The following is a 20,195-nucleotide window of genomic DNA, read 5'->3' on the forward strand; positions in this document are numbered from 1 at the left end:
CGGCCTCGGCCCCCGCTCCCCCCGCTCGCCCCCCGGCCCCGCTCACCTCGCAGCAGCGCGCAGAGGCCGCACACCAGCAGGCTCCGCAGCACGGCCCCCATGGCGCCCCCCGCTCTCCTCCTCCTCAGCGGCGCCGCGCCGCCTCGGGACGCGGACGAGGCGAGGGGCCGGGGCGGCCGCCGCAGCGGCGGGGGTGCTCGCTCATGCCGCCCGGCTCCCCGGCCCGCCGACGAGAGGGGCCCGGCGAGGCCCCGCGCGCGCGCCGCCCCGCCTACCGCGCCGCCCCGGCCCGGGCCCGCGCGCCGCCGGCGTCGGCTCCCATCCCGCCGCCGCCGCCGCCGCCCCTGGCGCCGCGCTGCCCGCGCCGCTCCGCAGTCACCCCGGCCCCTCGCGCAGCGGCGCGGCGGCGCGGCGGAGGACGCGCCACGACGCACGGCGACGCACGGCGACGCACGGGGACGCACGGAGGCGCACCGCGACGCACGACGCGCCACGCACGCGCGCCGCGCCGCCGCCGGCGTCTCCCTCCGCGGCCGCCCCGCCCGCCCCGCCCGCGCACGCGCAGAGGGGCCGCGCCCGCCTGCCCCGCCCGCGCAGGCGCAGAGGGGCCGCGCCCGACGCCCGCCCCGCCCGCCCCGCCCGCGCAGGCGCACGCGCAGAGGGGCCGCGCCCGCCCCGCCCACCCCGCCGGCGCACGCGCAGAGGGGCCGCGCCCGCCCCGCCCGCCCCGCCCGCGCAGGCGCAGAGGGGCCGCGCCGCCCGCGTCCGCTCCAGGCCTCCCGAGGCGGGGCGTCCGCCGGGCCCGCGGTGCCCCGAGCTGTCCCGGGCGCCGCCGCAGGGACTCCAGCCGGCGCCTCCCCGCGGAGGGCGTCCCGACGGCGGCCCGGACTCCTTTCCGCGGCTCGGCCGGGCTCGGTGTGCGCGGGCTGGGGGGGGGACCCGCGTGACCCCCTGTCCCGTGTCCCCACGACCCCGTGATCCCAGGACCCCGTGACCCCACGACCCCGTGTCCCCACTACCCCCGACCCCGTGTCCCCACGACCCCGTGTCCCCACGACCCCGTGACCCCACGACCCCGTGTCCCCACGACCCCGTGACCCCACGACCCCGTGTCCCCACGACCCCGTGACCCCACGACCCCGTGACCCCACGACCCCGTGTCCCCACGACCCCACGACCCCACGACCCCACGACCCCGTGTCCCCACGACCCCACGACCCCACGACCCCACGACCCCGTGTCCCCACGACCCCACGACCCCACGACCCCGTGTCCCCACGACCCCACGTCCCCACTACCCCACGACCCCGTGTCCCCACGACCCCGTGTCCCCACGACCCCGTGTCCCCACTACCCCATGACCTGTGTCCCCACGACCCCACGACCCGTGTCCCCACTACCCCGTGTCCCCACTACCCCGCGACCCTGACCCCGTGACCCCACTACCCCATGTCCCCACGACCCCGTGTCCCCACGACCCGTGTCCCCCATGGTCCCCATTACCCCGTGTCCCCCATGGTCCCCATTACCCCGTGTGCCCCATGGTCCTCATGTCCCGTGTCCCTGTGTTCCCCATGTCTCTGTGTCCCCCGTGGTCCCCGTGTCCCCATGTCCCCGTGTGCCCCTCATGCCCATGTGCCCCACGCCTGGCTCGGCTCGGCTGTCTTCCACCCGGGCAGGCAGCAGACGGGGGGGGGGGGGGGGGGGGGGGGGGGGGGGGGGGGGGGGGTGTCGGGGACACCAGGATGGGGGGAACCACCCTGCTGCACAGAGGAAGAAAAAGCCCTCCACCCCCCCCCCCCCCCCCCCCCGTGCATTCCAGGCACCTGAAGACTCTGGAGTCACCGCTGTCTTCTCCCACTATGCTGCACCCTTCCCCAGGTCGGCAGGTGCAACCTGGAGGCTGGGGTACCCCCCGGGTAGGAGCCGGTGACTCTGGGGTCACCTGGAGGCCAGGGTACCCCCCGGGTAGGAGCCAATGACTCTGGGGTCACCTGGAGGCCGGGGTACCCCCCGGGTAGGAGCCGGTGACTCTGGGGTCACCTGGAGGCCGGGGTACCCTCCGGGTAGGAGCCGGTGACTCTGGGGTCACCTGGAGGCCGGGGTACCCTCCGGGTAGGAGCCGGTGACTCTGGGGTCACCTGGAGGCCGGGGTACCCCCGGGTAGGAACCGGTGACTCTGGGGTCACCTGGAGGCCGGGGTACCCCTGGTAGGAGCCGGTGACTCTGGGGTCACCTGGAGGCCGGGGTAGGAGCCGGTGACTCTGGGGTCACCTGGAGGCTGGGGTACTGGACTTCCCTGCTTGTGAGTCACCCCAGTAACGCATTCCTCTGCCTCGCCCACCTTCCCTGGGCACCCGTGAGCTGCGCCCACAGCCCAGGGCTGCTCTCTCCATCCGCGGAGGCTCCATGTGGATGGTGTGCCATGAGGGAGACCCCAGGGCCCCCCGCCACCTCTTCCTCCGCACCCTGAGGCGCTGTTGATGCAGTGGAAGTCCCTCCCGGTCCAGGTGAACAGAGCCCCCTGCAGCCCAGAGAGCAGGCGTCCAAGGAAATCCGCAGGGCGGCCCCAGAAAACCAACTCTAACCTGCGCGTCTCGCCAGTCTCCCAGAGATTTCCACACGTGCAGGTGTGGCCAGTGCACACACGTGTGGATGCATGTTTGCCCATGTAGGCGCCCAGGCCCTGTGTGGCTCTGCACCCATGCTCTGCCTTCCGGTGGGGTGGGGGCTCCCCCCCACCAGTCCAGGGGTCCCGGTGTGGAATCCCACGCACATCCGTGCACACACACCCACGCGCTTGAACTCCCCATCCCCAGCCAGCCTCAGCCCCTGCGTCCCAGCCAGGGAGGCCCCACGCCCTTGCCAGCCCAGGGCCAGAGGTGCTCCCTGAAGACCTCGGCCAGCCGGGGAGTCCCCGAGCAGGTGCCCTGCAGGCCTGTCTCCAGATACCTCCAGCCACGGCACCGAAGCCAGGTTATGAGGACCTTTACGAGCAGACTCGCAGCCATTTCAGCAGGTTTTGGAAAACTGGGCTGAAGCCTCGGCTGCCCGCCCCACGGGGAAGCCGAGAAAACTGAACTGGAACCGTGAGCTGGAGCCCTGGCCCGGGATTGGGTGTGGGAGTGGACGTGGGGTCTCTGGGTGGCCACTCTCTCCCACACAGCCCTGGCTGGCCTTGGGCATTTGACTGGGGGGCTGGGTGACTATTAAACAGCAGATCACATTTCCCCTGGCAGGCAGAAAAGTATTGTTTTCAGTTTGTTTTCCCAAGTCTCTCAGTCCAGGACATCAGGGCCTCGTTAACGTTACCACACAGAGCCCCGATTTTGGAGATCGTCTCTTCTCCAAAATCGTTGTCAACATTTCCGAAGCTCCACTACTAGTTCTTCATACTTGTTTTTCTCCAAGTCTGGCTTCCCCATCCCCCTGCAGCCAGCTAGGGGTCAGGGGCAGCCCGGCTCCAGTTAAGGGTGCGTGGGGCCGGGAGAGGGCAGCCCCAGACCACACTCTCCTGGCGGTGATGGTTGTTTTGGTGGTCGTGGGGTTTGAACAGCCTGGGCACCATCCCTGAGCTCTTTCAGCTCAAGGCTGGCGCTCTACCACTTGAGCCACAGCTCCACGTCTGGTTTTCTGGAGGTTCATTGGAGATCAGAGTCTCATGGGCTCTCCTGCCCAGGCTGACTTTGAACTGTGATCCTCACAACCCAGCCCCCTTGCTCTTTCAGATTGTTGCTGAAGTTGACTGGGAAGGATTTAAAGAGAACAAGATTGGTAGCAGTTAATCAGAGAATGGCCATGCCTGTCCGGGAGGCAGGGGTGGGTGGAAAGGGCTGGCTGGCTCTCCCTGGCTGTGTGCAGCCGCACTTGATGCCCCTGTAATCCCACCCACACAGGAGACACGGGCAGGCCCTGAGTAAGAAGGGAGACTGAACAATAACCAGGGGCCCAAGCAGAACACTGGCCTGCCTAGAAAATGAACATGCAGATGCCCTGCAAGTGCAGAGCCCTGCGCCCAGACCCTGCCCCATCCTCCCCGTCCTCCAGACCCAGGGCCCACCCCCCCCACTAGCACCCATCCTCCCCATCCTCCAGACCCCGACCCCCCACACTAGCACCCATCCCTGGCTATTCCTCTAGTTGTGCTCAGTTGTCGTCTGGGTTCCTCTGTCTTGTTTCTGAAGTCTTCTTGTCTACCAGTTCTTCCCCGCCTGCACACTTACAAATTTACACATTTGCTGTAACCCTAGTTTTGTTCTGTTTTTCTAATTCTGTTTTTACATTATCCTGTCTGATTTCCTGTCCATGGGTCTGTCTCCTCTGTCTGTCAGTCAGCAGGGCCGGCAGAGGGGGAGGGGGCCCGGGGCCTGCCTGGCTGAGGGCAATGAGGACAGGGCAGGCCTGCCTCACCACCGACCTCCCCCACTCTGAACTCTGTCTGGCTGTGCTCGGGTTTCTTTCCACAGCCCCCAGAGCGCTGGGACTGTGCACGGAGTTCAGATGAACCTGGCGTGGTGACTGACCGTGCGGACGGAGGGGGGGGGGGCGGGGGGATGCCAGGCTGGACCGGTCTTTCCGCTATGGAAGCTGGATTTCCTTGATCCTCTCCAACAGTGTAATTAGGACATGATGGGGGGCGGTAATTAGGCCTGCACTCCAGCCACCGTTGGCCAGTGACAGGCACGCAGAGACGGGAGAGGAGTTGGCATCGCCAGGCTCCTGAGGTGACCAGGAAGGTCCGGGAAAGCTTCTTTTTTTTTTTTTTTTCCCAGTGTGTGGTACTGAGGAATCGAACCCTGGTCTTGGTGCATGCTAGGCAAGCACTCCACCACTAGGCCACACTCCCGGCCCCCCGGGTGAGATTCTTATTGCCAGTTCATCACTTAGAAACAGAAAGTGGCGCTGTGGCTCAAGCAGTAGAGCATAAACAGGTTCAGAGACAGAGCCTGACAGAAAACAAAAGAAGTAAGACAAAACCAGTGAGAACAGAGGTAAAGCCACGAGATAAAGCCAATGTCTTTAATAGTAACGATCATAATATCAGATTAAATAATGTGAGATAATTGTTAAAGGAGTTGGACGTCACCATTGGATTCCCTCTCTCTCAACTTGGTCAGTCATGGGGCTTGAACTCAGGGCCTGGCCCACTGGAGATCAGAGTCTCATGGACGTTCCTGCCCAGGCTGGCTGGAACCTGGGTCCTCAGAACTGAGACTCCCGAGGAGGAGCTGGGGTGGCAGGGGTGAGCTGGGTCTCCCCGTGCCCGCCCCGCCATCCCGGCCACCCTGAGGACGAGCCCTGCACCTCTGCGGGAAAAGCCGTGGGGCGGGACAGGCTGAGTGCCAGCTGCAGTGGAGCGTGTGCGGGGGGGGGGGGGGGGTCATCGGTCTGGGAGTCCTGGAGTCCCAGCTGTGACAGCCATGTGGCCGCCCTGCGACGTGCTGGCCGGTTCTGAAGACGGACCCAGCCCCGTCCACCCCAGCCCCATCCAGCGTGGGGCTCCATTAAATCCACTCAAGGTTTTTATTTATCCAGCCTCTGGAGGCTTGGGAGAGCCCCACGGGGGCTGCTAAGCTGGAAGGTGCATGGAAAGGGGGGGGGGGTGGGATCCTTGCAGGAGGAAAGCCCCCCTTCTAATACTGCTTTAAAAGTTGAACCCCAAAACTTCAAGGACCAGGGGAGCCTGAGTTCCCCACCCTCTAAGGAAAAGGAGGAATGGGGGGGCGGGGGGAGGAAGCGAGGTCGGCCTCCCCTGACTGGCCGGCCTCCCCTGACTGGCCAGCCTCTGCCGCCCTCTGCTGCTCACCAGAGGGACAGCGTTCCCATCCATCCCCAGAGGGGATTCACCAAATGGTGGAGACTGGCGTGCAGTGGGCTCTCAGCCCCCCATACCTTGTCTGGAAGGTCATCCTTCCATCTCGGCGAGCTGCCCACCCCCTCTCACGTTTCCCTCTGTGTTACTGGACTCAGCGGATCAGGTGCAGCTCTCAGTTTCCACATAACCTTGGTGAGCGTTACACCTTGCGTAAGCTTGGGACAGGTGCCCGCTTGAAAGCTGGCGGCCATCCCAGCTAATCAGGAGGCCGAGACCTGAGGACCCAGGGTAGAAGCCACCCCCCCCCGGCAGGAGCGGCGGCCAGACTCCTGTCTGTGATCAGCTAGCAAAAGTCAGGAAGCAGAGCTGTGGCTCAAGTGGCAGAGCACCAGCCTTGAGTGGAAAAGCTCGGGGACGACGCCCCCAGATGTAGAAAGGTAACTGGACCAGCGGTGGGATGTGGACTCACGTCCGCTGCCAGCCTTCCCGTGCTGGCTGAAGGGAACCCCGCTTCCACCCTCTCCCCACAGCGCCGGGGGCGTCAGGAGACTTATCCAGGCCTTTATTTGGAAGATGTCTCTACTGCACACAGACTTAACCTCAGCTCACTAGGGACGGATCGCTCAAATGACCTACTTGGGTTTCTTTTCTCCTTCAAAAAGGATATCATTAAAAAGAGAGCGACAGCAGTGGGGTGCAGGTGCGAGGAAGGCTGTAGACCTCGGCTGGGGCTGAACAGGTCACCCTGACGAAGGGAGACAGGAGGGGAGGGGAGGGGAAGGAGAGGATGACGAGGAGAGGAGGGGAAGGGACGGAGGCTGGGCCTCTTTCCAGCCTTCCACCTCAGGAGAGGACCCGTGGGTAGGTATTCTGCGGCAGGCATCCCGGGGCTTCCCTCAGATGCCCACATAGACGCCATTGATCAGGTAGTCGAGACGGGAGTAGGGCCTGGTGTGCAGGGCCTGGAGCAGTGCCCTGCCCAGGAAGACAAGGCCCAGACCCAGGAGCAGGACGCCGGCAAGCAGAGTCCCCAGCAACAGCCACCTCTCAAAGCGGAGGCCATCCCTGCCCGGAGGAGAGGGGCGCCCCGTGGCCTCCCCGGGCCCCCTGGCCTCCCCGGGCCCCCAGGCCAGGGTTGTGGCGGCAGCAGCAGACAGGGAGATGGTGGCAAGGCCCCGTGTGTGCCCTGTGCCCGCGGTCGGCCTGGACGTGGCTCCGGGGGCCTCTGCTTCCTGGGAGCCCTCTGCCTCTACGCTGGGCGCCACTGCAGAAGTCACCACGTGTGGCAGATCTGCAGACATGGGTGCTGTGGGGGGCTGGGAGGGTGCAGGGGGCATCTGTGGGGTCCCGGGGGCTGGGGTGGGCCGGGGGATGCCGGATGGGGGGGCAGAGCCCTCATGCGGGGAGGTGACCGGGTCGGGGGCTGCAGGCGGGCTATGAGTGGCTGGTCCAGGGCGCATGAGGGCTGTGTGAGCGGTTGCTGGGACCAATGACAGCGGGACAGGCTGAGAGTGGCCCTGGGGTGCCAGCGTGCTCCGGGGGAGCAGCTGGGAGGCCCCCCAGGCTCCAGGCACCTGAGAAGACACCGCTCTGCGCGGGGTGGGCTTCGGGGGAGACGGGGTGACTGAGGCCCCGCCAGGCGGGCCATCATTTGCTGCCAGGTCTTGATGTGAAATAGCAGTGCCTGCCAACGTCCCACCGTCTGAAAAAAGAAACCGAGAATTGCACGTGGCTGGAATAGGACTGGGCTGGGCGCGGACGGCGCGGCCCATCCCGACAATAAGGCCTGGGGAATCCACGAGTGTTTCCACTTGACAGTAAAAGCCCAGGCCAGCAAGAAGAGAATCACTGCGTGTCGTGACAGATGTGAGGTAAAAAGCTGGAGGTGCGGCTCACACGGTCGAGGGCCGGCTTCATACGCACAAGGCCTGGAGTTCAAACCCCAGGCCTGCAAGTAAAAGAATGTATCATAAGCCGGGCTCCGGTGGCTCACATCTGTCATCCCAGCTGCTCAGGAGGCTGAGATCTGAGGACCACGGTTCAAAGCCAGCCTGGGCAGGAAAGTCCATGAGGCTCTTATCTCCAAGGAGCCACCAGAAAACCAGAAATGGTGCTGTGGTTCAGAGTGGTTTTGCTCAACGTTAGCCTTGAGCAAAAAAACTCAGGGACAGCGCCCAGGCCCTGAGTTCAAGGAAGGAAAAGGAAGGAAGGAAGAAAAGATGGATGGGGAGGGAGAGGGAGGGAAGGAAGGAAGGAAGAAATAAAGGAGAGAAGGAAGGAAATTCAGTTTGTGCGATGCCTGTTTCCTCTTACGTAAGGAGTCTTCAGGACGTACTCCCTCGCGGACCCCAGGTCCGTGAAGAATTCCGATCACAAGAACGGAGAGCACAGGTGAGCCGTACCTGGGCTGACTCTGTGGGTGCGGAGTCCCGCGGGTGCTGGCTTGAGGGGACAGGACGCCTCCCCCGGGCAGAAGAACAGGTAACAGTTGGGCTGTCCCGCTGCTTTTCGAGCATCGAAAATCATCAGATTGCACGCTTTGTCCCCTGCAAGGGAGAGTTTGACAAGGGTGACGGCTGAGTCAGGAGGGGTCAGCTGACCTCTCAGGCCTTCCCTTCTCCTTCCCTTACTGGTGCAAAGCAATTTTAAAAGACACCTGAGCTCAGAAAACCTTTGGCCAAGTGAGTGAACGTGAGTGCGCACGCGTGGCTGCATGGCGGCTCTGGGCCTGAACTCAAGGAGTAGCGCTCTGGCTTGGCAGGCATTCTACCACTTACACAACACGCTTTGCTAGCTTTTTGCTAGGGTCTCTGGGATTTATCTGCCTCAGGTTGTCTTCAAACCTGGATCCCTATGTCTCAGGCTTCTGCGTAGATATAGGAATGAGCCACCAATGCCAGTGGTGGGCCTTGAACTCAGGGCCTGAGCACTGTCCTTGGACTTTCTCAAGGCTAGAGCTCTACCCCTTGAGCCTCAGCACCACTTCTGGCTTTTTTCTATGTATGTGGTACCGAGGAATCAAACCCCGGTCTTCGTGCATGCTAGGCAAGCGCTCTACCACTAGGCCACACTCCCAGCCCCTGGAAGGAATTTGTGTTTGTTTGCTTCTGTGCCAGTCCTGGGGCTTGAACTCAAGCCTGGGCCCTGTCTCTGAGCTTCTTTTGCCAAGGCCGGTGCTCTGCCCCTTGAGCCACAGCTCCACTTTCAGCTCTGCAGTGGTTCACTGGAGAAAAGCGTCTCGGGGCCTTCCCTTCCCCAGGGCTAGCTCAACGCATGGCTGATCCTCGGGTCTCAGCCCCCCAGTGGCTGTGGGGCCCGGCTCCCTCACTGCCCTCCGGTCTCCCCCCTTCCCGCCCCTCGGCACCCGAGGACACAGGGCGCCTTGTGACTCCCCAACCTGCAATGCTTCTTGTTGAGCAGCAGCTGTGGAGGCAGGCGTCCTCAGACAGGGCGTACGTGGGCTCGCTGCCCCGGATGCCTCTGGCCAGCGAGGACTGGATGTCAACCACCACATCTTCCAGGCTCTGGGACGGGCACTTCTGGCCAGCCGCCAGCCTGGGGGTCGGAAGACCGAGGGTCACCAGGACGAACGTCCAGCTGCAGACTTCCCCGAGAAGCATGGTGGCCTTTAGGGTCCTCTGGGCCCTCGGAGGTCAGGGCGACGCCTCCGCAGGCTCAGCTGGCCTGGAGAAGTTTGCACAGATGATGAAACCTCTAGAGCAGGAACAGAAAGCCATCCTGAGTTCTGTCTCTTTAGTATCCATCCATCTCTCTCTCTCCATCCACCCATCCATCCCTCTATCCATATCTATTATCTATCCATCCACCCATCTCTCTATCCATATGCATCCATCCACCCATCCATCCATCCATCCATCCACCCATCCATCCCTCTATCCATATCTATTATCTATCCATCCACCCATCTCTCTATATCCATATCCATCCATCCACCCATCCATCCCTCTATCCATATCTATTATCTATCCATCCACCCATCTCTCTATATCCATATCCATCCATCCACCCATCCATCCCTCTATCCATATCTATTATCTATCCATCCACCCATCTCTCTATATCCATATCCATCCATCCATCCCTCTATCCATATCTATTATCTATCCATCCACCCATCTCTCTATATCCATATCCATATCCATCCATCCATCCACCCATCCATCCATCCATCCATCCATCTCTCTATCCGTATCTATTATCTATCCATCCACCCATCTCTCTATATCCATTTCTATCCATCCATCCATCCATCCATCCATCCATCCCTCTATCTGTTGGGAGCCAGAGTGGAATCAAACTGTACCTTGACTTGCATCAGACGATGGCTATATTGTCTTATTGCTTTCTGGCCCTATTCTATGTAAATGACCTGAGAATTACCATATGAATGTAACACCTGGAGGTTCCCTGGGAGAGGAGGAGGGAAGAAGTGGGAGTGGAAAATAAACGCGGCAGTCTCGGCAGTCTTTGCCTGGACTGCGGACATCCCGGACCCGGTGTGTCTGTCTCTCTTCTTTTTCTTCCTAGTCCTTGTCCCCGATTTCAGGAACCCCAATCTGCGAACCCTGGTTTGCTGCCGGTTGGCCCAGGCATCTATCCATATCTATTATCTATCCACCCACCCATCTCTCTATATCCATATCCATATCCATCCATCCATCCATCCATCCCTCTATCCATATCTATTATCTATCCACCCACCCATCTCTCTATATCCATATCCATATCCATCCATCCATCCATCCATCTCTCTATCCATATCTATTATCTATCCATCCACCCATCTCTCTATCCATATCCATCCATCCATCCATCCACCCATCCATCCCTCTATCCATATCTATTATCTATCCACCCACCCATCTCTCTATATCCATATCCATATCCATCCATCCATCCCTCTATCCATATCTATTATCTATCCACCCACCCATCTCTCTATATCCATATCCATATCCATCCATCCATCCCTCTATCCTTATCTATTATCTATCCATCCACCCATCTCTCTATCCATATCCATCCATCCATCCATCCATCCCTCTATCCATATCTATTATCTATCCATCCACCCATCTCTCTATATCCATTTCTATCCATCCATCCATCCATCTGTCTCTATCCATATCTATCCATCCATCCATCCATCCATCCATCCATCTGCCTCTCTCTCTCTCTCTCTCTCTCTCTCTCTCTCTCTCTCTCTCTCTCTCTCTCTCTCTCTCTATCTTATTTCGCTTGAACTCAGAACCTGGGCGCTGTCCCTGAGCTTTCTCCCTCCAGGCTGGCTGGCGCTCTACCACTTGAGCCACAACTCCCCTTCCAGCATGTGTTCGTGGTTCACTGGAGATCAGGGTCTCACAAGCTTTCCTGCCTGGGCTGGCTTTGAACTGCGATCCTCAGATCTCAGCCTCCTGAGGAGCCGGGCTGGCAGGTGTGAGCCACAGGGCGCCTCTTACAAGTCAAGGCATCAATACTTCTTTCTGCCACTGGGGTCAGGAAAGACATAGGAAGAAGCACTTTTGCGCCTTCTGTGGCTGATTGGAGACAACCATTTATTACCCACCCTGCCCAGAGGCACCTGCCAGGCCCTGGGCCCCTCTCCCGGCTCCTCCTCCGCCCTCCCGACCAGGGCTTGGGGATGATTTGATCATCAGGGTCAGCGCCTGCTTGCCAGGGCCGGGTGGGTGCGGGGAGAGGGGAGGAGGGGGCGCGGGGCGGCCCCTGGGCGCGGAGTGGGGGCGCAGGCCCCATACCTGGAGGAAGACCCGGGTCCCCTCTGCGGATCGGGTCCGTGGGCCCAGAGAGCGCCCGGATTTGCTCTCAGCAGCTCTGGCTCCTCGGCCAGTTCCTGCTTCCGCCCAGGGCGGAAAGTTTGCTGTGGGGACAGCACGTCCAGCCGTGTCCTGCAGGTCCCGCCCTGCAACCGGAGCTGCTGCATTCCCGGAGCTGCTGCAACTCCAGAGCTGCTGCCACCGGAACTGCTGCAAAACTAGAGCTGCTGCAACCCCAGAGCTGCTGCAACCTCAGATCTGCTGCATCCCCAGAGCTGCTGAATCCCCAGAGCTGCTGCATCCCCGGAGCTGCTGCAACCCCAGAGCTGCTGCAACCCCAGAGCTGCTGCATCCCCAGAGCTACTTCAATCCAGAACTGCTGCAACCGGAGCTGCTGCATCCCCAGAGCTGCTGCAACCTCAGAGCTGCTGCCACCGGAACTGCTGCAAAATTAGAGCTGCTGCCACCCCAGAGCTGCTGCAACCTCAGAGCTGTTGCAACCTTGGAGCTGCTGCATCCCCAGAGCTGCTGCAACCTCAGAGCTGCTGCAACTGGAGCTGCTGCATCCCCAGAGCTGCTATATCCCCAGAGTTGCTGCATCCCCAAAGCTGCTGCAACTCTAGCTGTTGCATCCCAGAGCTATTGCAACCCCAGAGTTGATGCAAAACTAGAGCTGCTGAAACCGGAGCTGCTGAGCCCAGAAATACTTCCTGGCAGATCCTGGCCTGCAAGGAACCAGAGAGCAGCCCATGCTCTGCCCACACATAGGGGTCACCAGAGACGCCCCTCATGCCCTGGTCAGAAGCTCCAGAAGCATGACCCCTGGGTACCACCATCAGGATTGACAGTGCTCAAGCAATAGCTCTCTTCTCCTTTATTTGTGGCACGGGGACTTGAACTCAGGGCCTCCTGCTTGCCAGCCAGGCTCTGTCTGGCGTGAGCCTGTCTGGGCTGGTTTTGCTTTAGCTTGTTTCCCCTAGGGTTTCTTGCTTTTGAAGGCCTCAGACTTTGCTCTCATCCTACCTCGACTGCCCCAGGGGCTGGGATTTTATGCATACAAGGTTGGCCTGCAGTTGGCAATTTGTGAGTGTGCATGCGTGTGTGTGTGCGTGTGTGCATGCGTGTGTGCACGTGTGTGCGCGTGTGTGTGAGTGTGCATGCGCGTGTGTGCGTGTGTGTGAGTGTGTGTGCACGTGTGTGTGCGTGTGGTGGTCCTGGGGCTGGAACTCGGGGCCTGGGTACCATTTCTTAGCTTTTCGCCCCTGGCGGGCACTCTGTCACTTACTGAGCCACGGCGTCACCTCCTGGAGTTGGCGGTCCTTGAACACGCGCGGGGCCGGCCTGGAGGCCTGGTCAGCGCAGGGATGGGTACAGCGAGGGGCACAAACACTGGCCGGGGCAGGGCGCGCCCGCGGGCGTCAGCGTCCCCTGGGCTCCTCCACCGCGAATGGGGGACAGAGCACCGCGGGGGGAGTCGTGAAGGGAGGGGCAGGAGCGCGTGGGCGTGGCCAAGCGGTGGGCGGCGCTCCGGAGCATGGGCGTGGCCATCATGGACGGGCGGGCCGCGAAGGTGGTGTGTGGGCGTGGCCATAGCCTGTACCGGGGCGGTGCTTACAGGCGAGTGGGCGTGGCCATCATGGATGGGCAGAACGCGAAGGTGGTGTGTGGGCGTGGCCAAGCCGGTGGGCGGTGCTTCCCGGGGAGTGGGCGTGGCCGCCGTGGCTGGGCGGGCCGTGAAGGTGGTGTGTGGGCGTGGCCATAGCCGATGGGCGGTACCTACAGGCGAGTGGGTGTGGCCGTCATGGATGGGCGGGTCGTGAAGGTGGCGTGGGGGCGTGGCCAAGCCGGTGGGCGGTGCTCCCCGGGGCGTGGGCGTGGCCGCCGTGGCTGGGCGGGCCGTGAAGGTGGTGTGGGGGCGTGGCCGTGGCCTGTACCGGGGCGGTGCTTACAGGCGAGTGGGTGTGGTGATCGTGGCTGGGCGGTGCTGATGCAGGAATATGGGGGTGGCCACGACGGATGGGCGGTGCTTACAGGCAAGTGTGGGCGTGTTCACATGGGCGGGCGGCGCTTACAAGCTGTGGGCAGGGCCAATGGATACAGGCGGCGCCTCGTGGGTGGGCGTGGCTGCCGCCCGTGGGTGGTGCTCTGGGCGGGCGTGGCCAGAGCCGATGGGCGGTGCTTACGGGGGAGGTGGGCGGTTCAGGCGTCCAGGGCTCTGGCCCTTTAAGGGGGCGTGGCCGCAGCTCCCGGGCGCGTCTCCCCGCCCCTCCTCCCGGGGTCGTGGCCTCCCGACCCGGAACTGAAGCCCGAGTCCCGGAAGCGGCGCTCCGCGTCGGGGCCGGGAGTGGGAGCGGGGCCGGGAGTGGGAGCGGCGCCGACGCCGTCCGCCGCCCGGGTTGTCCCCGCTCCCCGCTCGGGGCCTCGCGCCGCCCAGCCCCGGCCCGGGCCGCCGGAGCCATGGGCAGCGAGCAGAGCGCCGAGGCCGAGGGCCGGCCCGGGGACCCCAGCTCAGGTGGGCGGCGGCCGGGGCGCCCGCGGGGCGGGGCGGGCGGGGCGGGGGTCCCGGGGCGGCGGGGGGCGGCGGGCGGGGGTCCCGGGGCGGCGGGCGGGGCGGGGCCGAGGTCCCGGGGCGGCGGGGGTCCCGGGGCGGAGCGGGGGTCCCGGGGCGGCGGGCGGGGCGGAGCCGAGGTCCCGGGGCGGCGGGGGTCCCGGGGCGGAGCGGGGGTCCCGGGGCGGCGGGCGGGGCGGGGCGGGGGGCGGCGGGGGTCCCGGGGCGGAGCGGGGGTTCCGGGCCGGGCCGGCCTCCGCCCCCTGGCAGGCCGGACGCTGTGTTTTAAAGCCGCTGGGCGCCCAGCTTGGGCCCGGATTAAGACCGCGGAAGCTGAGAGGGGGTGGGAAGCCCCCGCCCCGCCCCCCGCCCCCCCAGCCCCCCCACCCCGGAAAATTACCTTACACTGTGGAGTGACCTCTGGCGTGGGATGCTCCAGCGCTGTCCAGAAAGAGGAGGAGGCAGCCGAGCAGGACTTTCATTCACTCACTCATTCACTCATTCATTCATTCACTCACTCATTCATTCATTCACTCATTCGTTCATTCACTTACTCATTCACTCGTTCATTCATTCATTCACTCATTCACTCATTTATTCACTCATTCATTCACTCAATCGTTCATTCACTCATTCATTCATTCACTCACTCATTCATTCACTCAATCGTTCATTCACTCATTCATTCATTCACTCATTCATTCATTCATTCTCCCGGTCCTGAGCGCTTCCTTGGCCTCCTCAGGGCTGGAGCGCTACCTCTTGAGCCTCCGCACCGCTCCTGGCCTTGTGTTTCTGTGTCTGTGGCACCGAGGATGGATCCCGGGTCCTCGCGCATGCCAGGCCCCGCTCCCGCACACTTGGTTTTTTTTCTGAAAACAGCTTCAGAAGACTGATCAGCCCCCCCCCCAGACGTGACCCGCAGGGGCCCGGGAACAATGCATCCCAGCCTCCAGGGTGACTTCACAGGTTCATCCATGCCCACTCGGTGCATTTGGAGAGTGACGTGGTGTAGGGACCCCTTTGTGGTTTGAGTTTCTCCTGTCCAGCCACATTGACCAAGAAACCAAACTTGGCTGTCAGGAGGGCTTGCCGGCCGCCCCCCGGTCGGCCACAGCCACCGGGAAACCCATTGTACCTGACAGCAATTGTTCTAGGGGCTGGGGGTGACAGGACCAAATGTGAGGACACTGTACCATTAAAACATCTCAGACAGCACGGGCACGTTTTATAGTCCGGGCAGATCGTGTTTCAAGTTCTCCTTTGATCCCAGCTCACCCTGACTTAAGTCTCTGTTATACGGGTTCAGAAGCGAGGGTCTGACATTTGGCTGTGTTTTACCTGAGGTAACGGTGTACAGAGTCAGGAAAGCGCTGGAGGTCGCTGGAGGCCTGCAGGGGACACCGAGGCTTCAGACCCTCGCCCCCCCGCCCGGGTGAAGACATCCCAGCCCTAGGGAAAGCCCTGGGCTGGGCCGTAGGTGAAGGCCCTGTTTCTGAGGTCCACAATGGGCAGCAGCCATTAGCAGCCCAGTGGAGGCCAGCCAGGTCCAGTGCAGGGCTCGGGGACCGCACCCGAGGCAGGTCCCCTTCGAGGTTCGTGGTCCTGCTCCCATGCAGTCTCGTGCCCGTCCTCAGCGCGCGCTGTGTTAGGTGGAGGCGCATTCCTCTACGGCTCTTAGAAGCAGCTTGGTGGTGTGTGGCGCCAGGGCCGCCGCAAGCCCCCCGGAGCTGTGTGACTTCCTTTTCAGCCACTCCTCCTGCCAAGCACAGAGCCAAGATGGGGGACATCGTGGTGGTGGCTCAGGGCTCTCAGGCCTCACGGGACGTCAGCAGTGACCCAGATGTTATCAAGCTGCAGGAGATCCCTGCCTTCCAGCCCCTCCTGAAAGGTGAGGGTCGCACTGCCGTGGCAGGGGTGCAGCAGGTGTGCTGAGAGGTGAGGGGTGCACTGCCGTGGCAGGGGTGCAGCAGGTGTGCTGAGAGGTGAGGGGTGCACTGCCGTGGCAGGGGTGTGGCCGGGTGTGCTGAGAGGTGAGGGCCGCACTGCCGTGGCAGGGGTGCGGCGGGTGTGCTGAGAGGTGAGGGCCGCACTGCCGTGGCAGGGGTGTGGCCGGGTGTGCTGAGAGGTGAGGGCCGCACTGCCGTGGCAGGGGTGCAGCAGGTGTGCTGAGAGGTGAGGGGTGCACTGCCGTGGCAGGGGTGTGGCCGGGTGTGCTGAGAGGTGAGGGCCGCACTGCCGTGGCAGGGGTGCGGCGGGTGTGCTGAGAGGTGAGGGGTGCACTGCCGTGGCAGGGGTGTGGCCGGGTGTGCTGAGAGGTGAGGGGTGCACTGCCGTGGCAGGGGTGTGGCCGGGTGTGCTGAGAGGTGAGGGGTGCACTGCCGTGGCAGGGGTGTGGCCGGGTGTGCTGAGAGGTGAGGGGTGCACTGCCGTGGCAGGGGTGCGGCGGGTGTGCTGAGAGGTGAGGGGTGCACTGCCGTGGCAGGGGTGCGGCGGGTGTGCTGAGAGGTGAGGGGTGCACTGCTGTGGCAGGGGTGTGGCCGGGTGTGCTGAGAGGTGAGGGCTGCACTGCTGTCTGCAGTGGAGGTAGTGCTTGCATCGTTAATGAGCAAGCAGATTCTTTGGGCCTAAGCCTTTTGTATCAGCATCCCAAGGCATAACTTGGGCTTCAGAGGCCAGTGTGCATGCATGTGCCGGGGTTGGAGCTTGGATTCGGGGTCTGGGGCGTTTGCATGGCTGTCTTGCTACCGCTTGGGTCACACCTCCAGTCTGGATCTCGGCTGGTTCATTGGAGAGGGAATCCCACAGACTTTTCTCAGCCTCCTAAGTAGCTAGGATTGCGGCTGTGAGCCTCCAGCAGCATCTGGCTCCAATAGTCTTTCTTTTTTAAGTCAAAGGGACTTGTGTTTTTCACAAACAAAACACTTCACTAAAATGAAAGACCAGAAACAGCCATGAGAAAGCCAGGTTTTGTGGCTCACGCCTGTAATCCTAGCTACTACCGGTGGCTGAGATCTGGGGGTCACAGTCCAAAGCCAGAAAAGGAGCTGTGGTTCAGGTGATGGACTGACCACTGGCCTTGAGCAGAAGAGCTCAGGGGTCTTTCCCAGACCCTGAGTTCAAACCGCAGAGGGACACACATACACTATGTGAATGGTAACTGTGGGCAAGCTGGGCTGGACGGAGAGCTCACACCCCCTTTCCCCAAGGTCATTCTCCCCTCCAAGGTCAAGTAGGAACTTTTAGCATGTCCCCCTCTCCAGCCCTCCAGCCCCGTGTTTAGGAGGGGCCCCTCTGCCACTAGGTGTCAGCAGACTGCAGCCTGGCTGGCGGAACTGCAGCTGCGGCTGGTGTGGGGGGTCAGGTAGAGCCCCAGAGGCCTCCTGCCAGGAATACAGGCTCTGCGTGTCCTGATGTCCTGTCAGCCGGAGCTGGTGGGAAACGCACACAGCCTGCACGAGCCACGGGGGGAAACATTGCCCTGCCCTTAATGTATGGCTTTGGCTGTTTGCAGGGCTCGAGCTCAGGGCCTTGAGGTCTCTGCTAAAGGCTGGTGCACCGCTGCTTGAGGTCCACCACTCCCAGCTCTGAGTGGCTCACTGGAGATCAGAGTCTCACTGGCTTTCCTGCCAGGGCTGGCTTCAGACCTCAATCCTCAGATCTCAGCCGCGCCCCTCATGAGTCTCCAGAGCCTGGAGCTCAGACCCCCAGGCCCAGGGCTGTGAGCTCGAGCTGACGAGGGCGGGGCAGGGTGGGTGATGCAGGGGTGAAGGAGGGGAGACACATCACCAAGGCAGCCCCACAGGTGCCTCTCGTGTCTGCTTCCACGTCCCATGACCACCCACAGGATCTAAACCCACCAGGTTCCCAGCCAGGGCCCCAGTTACCGTGTTCCCAAGGTGGCGAGGACGGCAGAGGAGCTGGTTCAGAGGGTGCTGCGAGCTGGGGGCCTGTGGAGATGGGTGCTGCGAGCTGGTTCAGGGTGTGGCCAGGCCCAGCCTGCATTCGCTGCGTGGCAGGCTGGCCCGAGCGTAGCTGTGAGCCGTCACCCCCACCTACTGTCACCACGTGCAGGGCTCCTGAGCGGCCAGACCTCCCCGACCAACGCCAGGCTGGAGAAACTGGACCCGCAGCAGGTGCTGCAGCTGTGCCTGCGCTACCAGGACCACCTGCACCAGTGCGCAGAGGCCGTGGCCTTCGATCAGAACGCCCTGGTCAAGCGAATCAAGGAGGTAAGGCCTCCCACGCCGCGGTCCCCACGCCGCGGGCCACCTCGAGATGGTGTGTCCGAGCCGGCACCGCCGTGTTCCCTGACCCAGGCCCCCGAGCCCACTCCAGCCAGCCCTGGGGCAGGAAACGCTCCCTGGCTGTCTCCCGCTCCGTCTCTGCATGGCAGGCCGATCGAGTCCCGCCTTGGCACACACGGCCTTCTTGTTTGTGGCGGGAAGTCCAGCAGATCCCACGGCAGCAGGAGATGTGGCTGATTGTGGTCCCGGGGGTGGCAGGATTTGGGTCCGTAACGGCGGGAAACACGGCTGGTTCGTGGCTGGGCTCGTTGTGGCCTGCCTGGTGAGAAGGTAAACCGCGGTTTCCTCGGCCTGCTCCCAGCGCTGTCCTGCCAGGACCCGCCACCCTGGACGAGGGCCCAGTCCACTTGGTTCCCTGCCTGCTGGAAAGGCACGTTTGTGCTCCTCAGCAAGGCGAGAGCAGAGCGCAGCCTTCAAAGGAGCTGAGACGATCGCCGGCCGGGGTGGGGCTCCGCCCGCCGGGGCGCGGGCTGCAGGGGTGGCAGCTGCCGTGGCTGTGCAGTAGGGAGGTGCTCTGTCCCTTACCCCTGCAGATGGACCTGTCGGTGGGCGTCGTGTTCAGCTCCATGCAGGAGCGCCAGAAGCGTTACGCCAGGTACGCCGAGCAGATCCAGAAGGTGCAGGAGATGTCGGCCATCCTGCGGCGGGTACAGCTGGGCATCGACCAGACCCTGCCGCTCCTGGAGCGGCTCAACAGCCTGCTGCCCGAGAGCGAGCGGCTGGAGCCCTTCAGCATGCAGCCGGGCCGCCTCTAGAGCGGCCCCGCCCGCCCCGGCCTCGCTGGTGGACCAGGCGGTGGGCGCCGGGCGGCCCCCTCCCCGCATGCGCTGTACCCAGGCCCTTTGGCCCCGCTGGGGTTGGGATGTCGGAACTGGGAGATCTTGGAAGAACTGCTTAGTGTTGCTTTTACTTGGCATTTAAAGAAAACCAGACCTGCACTGTGTAGTGACAGAAAGGGACGTGTGGAAGGAGCCGACAGGAGAAACCTGCGAGGGGCCCCTCACAACCCCGGGCCCCCATCCCTAGATCCCGCGAGAGGCACCCCGGGTCCCCAGGACCCACGTGTCTGGCTGGGAATGGACAGGTCTCACGTCACTGGACGTGTCCTGTGGACACTGCAGCCGTGGCCTCTGCCGGGATCCCCTGCTGTGGCCCAGGGGGCTCTGCCGCTGGGGCCCCAGTCCTCCCCCCCTTCCCCGCCACCCTCATGCAGGACCGAGCCTCGGACCAGGCGTCAGAGCGACCTTCTGACACTCCCGCCTCAGACCCAACCACGCCTAGTTTAGCCTAGTGATGCTTGCTTCTTCTGACCCTCACGGTGGGTTTTTGTAGAAATGTGTTTTATTTTAAAACAAGTCAATAAAAGGAGCGGTGGCATACAGAAATGGCTGACTGTGGGCACCTCGTGGCTTGTTCCCTGGAAGCCAGACTTCCCAGGACCCTCCGCAGAGTACGTGAGGATTGAGTAAGTTTTGAGAACTTGTAGTCGCTGGGCCCAAAGTCTGTGAGACTTCTGACTCCAGTGAGCTGTGTGTAGCTCGAGTAGAAAAGCACAAGCCTCAAGCAAAAGAGCTCGGTGACAGCGCCCAGGCCCCACTCAAACCTCAGGACTGGTGTGCACACGCACGCATACATACACGCTCATTGTCCTGGGCGTTTTTGTCGTTTCCTAACTTGAACTGTGCCACTGTGCAGGCAGGTGCTCTGCCCCTGAGCCTTACCCTGCGCAG

The 20,195-nt window shown here is 62.6% G+C and overlaps 3 protein-coding genes across 7 annotated transcripts in view; 1 reads left to right on the forward strand and 2 right to left on the reverse strand.

The window, feature by feature from the left end:
• The window catches only part of Lrp6 (LDL receptor related protein 6), a 79,662-nt gene extending 79,432 nt beyond the window's left edge, over positions 1-230 (reverse strand). For both annotated transcript variants that reach the window (XM_090324490.1, XM_090324489.1), the window contains exon 1: positions 47-230. In XM_090324490.1, the coding sequence (XP_090180616.1) occupies positions 47-101 (55 nt within the window). In that variant the 5' untranslated portion in view covers positions 102-230. The remainder of the gene's footprint in view (positions 1-46) is intronic.
• Positions 231-5,764: 5,534 nt separating this feature from the next.
• On the reverse strand, positions 5,765-11,685 carry Mansc1 (MANSC domain containing 1). 3 transcript variants are annotated; one of them, XM_090324423.1, is made up of 5 exons: positions 11,593-11,685; positions 11,199-11,325; positions 9,213-9,529; positions 8,218-8,361; positions 5,765-7,517 (listed from the first exon to the last, which is right to left on the reverse strand). In XM_090324423.1, the coding sequence occupies exons 3-5, from the start codon at positions 9,433-9,435 to the stop codon at positions 6,712-6,714; spliced, it is 1,173 nt and encodes a 390-aa protein (XP_090180549.1). In that variant the 5' UTR covers positions 9,436-9,529; positions 11,199-11,325; positions 11,593-11,685; the 3' UTR covers positions 5,765-6,711. The 3 variants fall into 3 exon arrangements, with proteins under 3 accessions (XP_090180549.1, XP_090180547.1, XP_090180548.1); XM_090324421.1 differs by having other exon boundaries at positions 11,088-11,325; XM_090324422.1 differs by lacking the exon at positions 11,199-11,325.
• Positions 11,686-13,967: 2,282 nt separating this feature from the next.
• Borcs5 (BLOC-1 related complex subunit 5) lies at positions 13,968-19,236 on the forward strand. Of its 2 annotated transcripts, none has more exons than XM_090324530.1 (4): positions 13,968-14,122; positions 15,867-16,049; positions 18,233-18,390; positions 18,999-19,236. In XM_090324530.1, the coding sequence occupies exons 1-4, from the start codon at positions 14,068-14,070 to the stop codon at positions 19,218-19,220; spliced, it is 618 nt and encodes a 205-aa protein (XP_090180656.1). In that variant the 5' UTR covers positions 13,968-14,067; the 3' UTR covers positions 19,221-19,236. The 2 variants fall into 2 exon arrangements, with proteins under 2 accessions (XP_090180656.1, XP_090180657.1); XM_090324531.1 differs by having other exon boundaries at positions 15,909-16,049.
• Positions 19,237-20,195: the final 959 nt, after the last annotated feature.

The sequence above is a fragment of the Megascapheus bottae genome, chromosome 35 (genome assembly GCF_031878675.1).
Source record: "Megascapheus bottae isolate mThoBot1 chromosome 35, mThoBot2.hap1, whole genome shotgun sequence".
NCBI lineage: Eukaryota > Metazoa > Chordata > Mammalia > Rodentia > Geomyidae > Megascapheus > Megascapheus bottae.

What these genes read in the sequence shown, in the direction of transcription:
- Mansc1 (XM_090324422.1), bottom strand. Translation starts at nt 9,435, where the DNA reads ATGCTTCTCGGGGAAGTCTGCAGCTGGACGTTCGTCCTGGTGACCCTC. An exon ending in CTCAACAAGAAGCATTGCAG is followed by an intron (nt 8,362 to 9,212) that starts GTTGGGGAGTCA and finishes TCTCCCTTGCAG; the next exon opens with GGGACAAAGCGTGCAATCTG. An exon ending in CACCCACAGAGTCAGCCCAG is followed by an intron (nt 7,518 to 8,217) that starts GTACGGCTCACC and finishes TTCTTTTTTCAG; the next exon opens with ACGGTGGGACGTTGGCAGGC.
- Borcs5 (XM_090324530.1), top strand. Translation starts at nt 14,068, where the DNA reads ATGGGCAGCGAGCAGAGCGCCGAGGCCGAGGGCCGGCCCGGGGACCCC. An exon ending in CTTCCAGCCCCTCCTGAAAG is followed by an intron (nt 16,050 to 18,232) that starts GTGAGGGTCGCA and finishes CACCACGTGCAG; the next exon opens with GGCTCCTGAGCGGCCAGACC. An exon ending in TGGTCAAGCGAATCAAGGAG is followed by an intron (nt 18,391 to 18,998) that starts GTAAGGCCTCCC and finishes TTACCCCTGCAG; the next exon opens with ATGGACCTGTCGGTGGGCGT.